This window comes from Penaeus japonicus, unplaced genomic scaffold (genome assembly GCF_977035675.1).
Source record: "Penaeus japonicus unplaced genomic scaffold, GWHDUDI00000001_assembly GWHDUDI00000001, whole genome shotgun sequence".
In the NCBI taxonomy this organism is placed as follows: Eukaryota; Metazoa; Arthropoda; class Malacostraca; order Decapoda; family Penaeidae; genus Penaeus; species Penaeus japonicus.
In genome coordinates, this window is record NW_028234403.1 from 55079395 (window position 1) to 55086212 (window position 6818).

General features: G+C 43.7%; 1 protein-coding gene across 2 annotated transcripts in view; it reads left to right on the forward strand.

Moving 5' to 3' along the window:
• Window positions 1-6073, forward strand: part of LOC122249603 (uncharacterized) — an 18937-nt gene extending 12864 nt beyond the window's left edge. Inside the window, exons 12-16 of one of the 2 annotated variants that reach the window (XM_086542868.1) lie at window positions 1381-1548; window positions 2040-2181; window positions 2642-2863; window positions 4812-4942; window positions 5406-6073. In XM_086542868.1, coding sequence (XP_086398994.1) covers window positions 1381-1548; window positions 2040-2181; window positions 2642-2863; window positions 4812-4942; window positions 5406-5579 — 837 coding nt within the window. In that variant the 3' untranslated portion in view covers window positions 5580-6073. Of the gene's footprint in view, window positions 1-1380; window positions 1549-2039; window positions 2182-2641; window positions 2864-4183; window positions 4273-4811; window positions 4943-5405 lie in introns of those variants that run through there. The other variant, XM_086542875.1, reaches the window with a different exon arrangement.
• Window positions 6074-6818: the final 745 nt, after the last annotated feature.

Below are 6818 nucleotides of genomic sequence, written 5' to 3' on the forward strand. Positions count from 1 at the left end.
TCTCCCTCTCTCTATCGATCTCCCTCTTTCTCCCTTCCTCCCTCCCCTCCATCCATCCATCCCTCCATCCCTCCATCCCTATCCCTTCCTCTTTTTCTATCTCCTTTCCTCCCCCTCCTCCCACTCCCTCCCTCCCTCTCTCTCTTTCCCTCTGCCATCCCCTCCCACAACCCCTCCCCCCCTCTTCCTCCTCTCCCCCTCCCTCTTTCTATGTCTCTCCCTTTCCCTCTCCCTCTCTTTCCCTCTCTTCCTCCTCCTTCCCCCTCCCTCTCCCTCTCCCTCTCCCTTTCCCTTTCCCTCTCTCTCCCTCCCCCTCCCTCTCCCTCTCTCTCCCTCCCCCTCCCTCTCCCTCTCCCTCTCCCTCTCTTTCCCTCCCCCTCTCCCCTCTCTCTCCCTCCCACTCCCTCTCTTTCCCTCCCCCTCCCTCTCTCCCTCTCCCTTTCCCTCCCTCTCCCTCTCCCCTCTCTCTCCCTTTCCCTCCCCCTCTCCCTCTCCCTCTCTTTCCCTCCCCCTCCTTCTCCCTCTCTCTCCCTCTCCCCTCTCCCCTCTCCCTCTCCCCTTCCTCTCCCCCTCCCACTCCCACTCCCTCTCTTTCCCTCCCCCTCTCCTCCTCCCTCTCCCCTCTCTCTCCCTCCCTCTCCCTCCCCCTCCCTCTCCCTCTCCCTCTCTTTCCCTCTCCCTCTCCCTCTCTTTCCCTCTCTTCCTCCTCCTTTCCCCTCCCTCTCCCTCTCCCTCTCTCTCCCTCCCCCTCCCTCTCCCTCTCCCTCTCTTTCCCTCCCCCTCTCCCCTTCCCTCTCCCTCTCCCCTCCCACTCCCTCTCTTTCCCTCCCCCTTCCTCTCTCCCTCTCCCTTTCCCTCCCTCTCCCTTTCCCTCCCCCTCTCCCTCTCCCTCTCTTTCCCTCCCCCTCCCTCTCCCTCTCTTTCCCTCTCCCCTCTCTCTCCCTCTCCCCTCTCCCCCTCCCTCTCTTTCCCTCCCCCTCTCCCCCTCACTCTCCCTCTCCCTCTCTTTCCCTCCCCCTCCCTCTCCCTCTCTTTCCCTCCCCCTCTCCCTTTCCCTTTCCCCTTCCCCTTCCCCTTCCCCTTCCTTCTCCCTCTCCCCTCTCTTTCCCTCCCCCTCCCTCTCTTTTCCTCCCCCTCTCCCTCTCTTTCCCTCCCCCTCTCCCTCTCTTTCCCTCCCCCTCTCCCTCTCTTTCCCTCTATTCATCTCTCTCTCTCCCTCCCCCTCCCCCTCTCCCTCTCTTTCCCTCCCCCTCTCCCCTCCCCCTCCCTCCCCCTCTCCCTCCCCCTCTCCTCCCCCTCCCTCTCCCTCTCCCTCTCTCCCCCTCCCTCTCCCTCCCTCTCCCTCTCTTTCCCTCTATTCATCTCTCTCTCTCCCTCCAGATAACGACCCCCGACGGCGCAGAACACGACCCGGCCCTTCATCCCGATGCGTGGACGACCCTCAAGCTCCTCTCCCGCGCCGACCTCACTGGCAATATGGCTGTATTTACCTTCGCTTTACCCAAGAGCACCGACCATACGGGTTGTCTGCCGGGACAGTATGTTGTGGTAGGTTGGTGGGTTAGGTCTGTGTTGGCCTCCTTTTTTGGTGGAGATTGTTTTTGTGTTTGTTTGTTTAGTTTTTTTATTGTTTTGTTTTTTGTTGGTTATGGGTTGAGTTTGATTAAAGTGAAGTGAATGATTGTATGTGATTTTGCAAGATGAAATGGTGTTAATTCGTATGATAATTGTAATGATAATTTTGATTATTCACAATAGTAGTGATATATAATTCAGATTATTACAGTGATGATAATGATCATACTAGTAATGATGGGGATAGTTATAATGATAATGATGAGAATAATAATAATGACAGGAATAACCTATGATGAAGATGATAATAATGATGACAGTAATAATGAAAACGAAGATGATGATGATAATGACGATAGTAATAATGATAATGACAATAATAATAATAATAATAGCGATAGCAATAATCATAATAAACATAATTTTCATAACAACAACAACAATAACAACAATTATGATTCCAGGTCCGCGTGACCATCGACGGCAAGGAACACCGGCGGTATTTCTCGCCGGTGTCTCGTCCCTCTGACTTCGGACGTCTCGAACTGGTCTTGAGATTCGAGTCTTCAGGGGTCATGTCAAAGGCCTTCCAGGATCTGAAACCAGGTGAAGAGATGACCGTTGGATGCGGAGATGGTTTCGTTTTGTTTTTGGTTTGGTTTGGAGTCGTTGTTTACGTTTTTTTGTTGTTGTTTTTTTCTGTTTCTGTCTTTGTCTCTTTTCGTCACTCTCGCTTTCTCTTTCGCTTTCTCCGTCTCTCTCTCTCTTTCGCTCTCTCGTCTATCTCTGTCTCTCTATCTATCTATCTTTTTCTCTATCTATGTATTTCTATATCTCCATCTCTCTCTCTCTCTCTCTCTCTCTCTCTCTCTCTCAGCAAAGATTCATTTCTTTTTTTTCTAACTTTGTCGAATACTTGTATAACTATTTACCTTTCAGACAATACCAAGTTCATAAGAAAGTTTTCACCATTTATCCATCCACCCATCTACTTTCCTATAAAACTATCTTTCTATTTATTTAATCTTATTATTCACTTATCTCCCTATCTCCCCTCCTCCTCCAGGTGATCAGCTCGACTTCCAGGGTCCTTGCGGAGGTCTGGAATACAAGGCCAACCAGCTGACGGCGCTGACAGTGCTGGCGTCAGGAGCTGGAGTGACGCCGGGACTCCAGCTGGTCCGGTGCGTTGCCCAGGAGCCCCAAGACAAGACCAATATCACGCTCTTGTACTTCGCGGAGACTGTGGACGATTTCCTCTACAAAGAGGAGCTTGATCGTTTTTGTGGTTAGTTTCTCTCTCTCTCTCTTTCTTTCTCCCTCTCTCTCTCTCTCTCTCTCTCTCTCTCTCTCTCTCTCTCTCTCTCTCTCTCTCTCTCTCTCTCTCTCTCTCTGTCTCTCTCTCTCTCTGTCTCTCTCTCTCTCTGTCTCTCTCTCTCTCTGTCTCTCTCTCTCTCTGTCTCTCTCTCTCTCTGTCTCTCTCTCTCTCTCTCTCTCTCTCTCTCTCTCTCTCTCTCTCTCTCTCTCTCTCTCTCTCTCTCTCTCTCTCTCTCTCTCTCTCTCTCTCTCTCTCTCTCTCTCTCTGTCTTCTTTCGTCGTCAGGTTCTTCGTATTATTCTTTGGTTTGTTTTTTCTTTTCTTTTTTTCTTCTTGGATTTCCTGTACAAAGAGGAGCTTGATCGCTATTGCGTTTTTTTTTTCTTTTCTCTCTCTCTCTCTCTCTTTCGTCGTCAGATTCTTTGTATTTATCTTCGGTTCGGTTTTTCTTTTCTTTTTTTTTTCTTCTTGGATTTCCTGTACAAGGAGGAGCTTGATCGTGTTGTTGTTTGTTTTCTTCTCTCTCTTTCTTCGTGGTTCTTCGTATTTTTTTTTCTGTTTGATTCTCCTTGTTCGTTTTATCTCTTGTTTCTGTTTAATTCTCCTTGTTCGTTTTATCTCTTGTTTCTGTTTAATTCTTGTTCGTTTTATCTCTTGTTTCTGTTTAATTCTCCTTGTTCGTTTTATCTCTTGTTTCTGTTTAATTCTCCTTGTTCGTTTTATCTCTTGTTTCTGTTTAATTCTCCTTGTTCGTTTTATCTCTTGTTTCTTCTCCTCTTCCTCATCTTGATCTAGTTACTGTGTCTTTTTTTTCCAAAACAGTAGTTATCTAATGACCATCTGCGTAATGTTTGTTTGTTTTTGTTTTTCACGGCATTCATCTCCACCCATTTTTTATTGCTATTATACAAGTTCCTCCTGTGGCACAAAGCACACAATTGCAATTCCAGAATGAACATATCTCCCATCATAACATTTCCCTGCGTCAACTTCCCAAAACCTCATCACATTTTACTCTTATTCCACAATAAACAGAGGACAGTCCCGCGTGTGGTGTGCAGTATCGGCAGAACACCACGTCTACTCATCAGTAACACTAAATAAATTCACTTTAATCTTTCTTTGTCATTACCCGTTGCACTTTATAAATTTTCTTTAATCTTTCTTACACATGGCAGAGAAAGACAGTCGCCTACGTGTGGTGTACAATGTACAATATCGGCAGAACACCGTCTACTCATCAGTAACATTATATAAACTCTCTTTAATATCTCTTTCTTACACTTGGCAGAGAAAGACAGTCGCGTGCGTGTGGTGTACAGTGTCGGCAGAATACCACGTCTACTCATCAGTAACACTCAATAAACTCTCTTGAATCTCTCTTTCTTATACTTGACAGAGAAAGACAGTCGCGTGTGTGTGGTGTACAGTGTCGGCAGAACACCACGTCTACTCATCAGTAACACTAAATAAACCCTCTTTAATCTCTCTTTCTTACACTTGACAGAGAAAGACAGTCGCGTGCATGTGGTGTACAGTGTCGGCAGAATACCACGTCTACTCATCAGTAACACTCAATAAACTCTCTTTAATCTCTCTTATACTTGACAGAGAAAGACAGTCGCGTGTGTGTGGTGTACAGTGTCGGCAGAACACCACGTCTACTCATCAGTAACATTATATAAAGTCTTTAATTTCTCTTATACTTGACAGAGAAAGACAGTCGCGTGCATGTGGTGTACAGTGTCGGCAGAATACCACGTCTACTCATCAGTAACACTCAATAAACTCTCTTTAATCTCTCTTATACTTGACAGAGAAAGACAGTCGCGTGCGTGTGGTGTACAATATCGGCAGAACACCACGTCTACTCATCAGTAACATTATATAAAGTCTTTAATTTCTCTTATACTTGACAGAGAAAGACAGTCGCGTGCGTGTGGTGTACAGTGTCGGGGAAGCGCCACAAGATTGGGAGGGCGAAGAAGGGTTCATCAGCACGGACTTGATCTCGAAACACGTTCATGAAGCCAACGGCGCGAAGCATAAAGTGAGTTTCGAACACATCTCGAGATCTTGTTTAGGCGGTCGTTTGAGCTTCGTTATTTAGTGGTTTTGAGAATGATATTGGTGATGGCTCTAATAATGATGGTAATGATAGTAGTATTATGACAATGAAGGTAATGATGATAAGGATGAGTTGTGATAATGACACTACTGATAAAGATAATAGTGATAATGGTAATGATTAAAATAATGATGCTAGGAATGATGAGGATAAGGATTAAAGTCATACAATGATAATATTACAGAAATCATGAATGCTCATGGTCTTTTCCATTTCTCCCGAGGAAAGATCCCATCAAACAACCACAATGACTGAGACCCCCCCCCCCCCCGCCCACACACACACACATCCCACCCCCACCCACCCACTTTATATTTCCGAAATGCACCCAAACATAATAAGAAAAACCAATCCCCCTTACCATCCGTTTTCTTTACCGTCGAAGGTGGTCGTGTGCGGAGGGGTGACTATGAGTATTTCCTGCCTCCACTCCCTGCGTTCTCTCGGTTACTCGTCCTCAACGGTGTTCGTGTTCGGGCAGTTCGGAGCCGAGTTAGTGAGGAGCGTTTACGGCAAGCATTGCAAGCTGTCGACTCACCTGTGCAACGAGGAACTTTGAAGAAGAGGGAGAAGAGAGAGGAAAACGGAAGTTCAAGAGAGAGAGAGAGAGAGAGAGATGAAATTGGGTTCATATGTCATTTTCTTTGTCTGCTTTCGACTCTTCAGGATGTGTTTTATATAATATGTCTTGTGTCTCGGGGATTTTGAAGAAAGTTTTATTTTTAATAAGTAAATAGTCGTGTTGATAGTTCAGCGCTTGACTGTTTGGTTGTAATTTTATAATTATAGATCTCATTTATATACTTTAGAGACTATATATTTTATTATAACGCATTGCGCATTTTAACATAGCCTTTATTTTTAGACTGTTCCTATATACATATTTTAGGAAAAGATCATGAATATTCCTTTTTATATTTTGTAATTTTGTAATAACACCCATCTTAAAAACAGAATGTATTCTTATATCTTCCAACCAATGTATATGGATACATGGTTAGATTATTTCAGAATTTATGATAAAACAATTAATAAACGTTTGAAATGCAAAAATACTCCAAAAAACTTCTTTTTTTTATACCATAAAGGAAAATGTTGGCTTAAGATGATACTTTCACTTCTAATTGAAATAAATGAAATTACACGAGAGAGTGGTAGCAAAAAAAAAAAAAAAAAAAAAAAAAAAAAAAAAAAAAAAAAGTATATGGCGTGATATTGCACACATAATATACGAATTTCAATATTTGTACAAAGTGTGTTAATAATAGGTAGTAAAACCCTCTCTGTGTAAAGAGCAATGCAAGACAAACAAAATTGGTCATTCATACAAATTCTGGTGTTTGGAGGTAGTACAAGTTTTTTTTTTAATATGTACAAGCTTAGAAATATTGAATTACAACTATTCCAGGAAAAATATTCATCTTCTCAAAAGGAACAATTCTTAAGTGATCAGGCGAGTGCAACTCTAAGTCTGTCACTATAAAATATTACTTTTATAGTGACAGACCTCGTACAGACTCCTCAGAAAGCTAAATAGTTATACAAGTATTCGACAAAGTTAGAAAATTAAGTAAATCTTTGCTGAGAGAGAGAGAGAGAGAGAGAGAGAGAGTCAGATACAATACTGTGACTTAGCAATCATACCGATGTTTATTCCTATTAAAATCTACATATGTATTATTAACCTATTGCAGACGGGTGTCATGTCATGAGTTTGGCTTAATAGCGGGCGTCGTGACGTATATGCTAAGTCATCATGGCATATATAACGTGAGAGAGTGTATTTATTTATCTATCT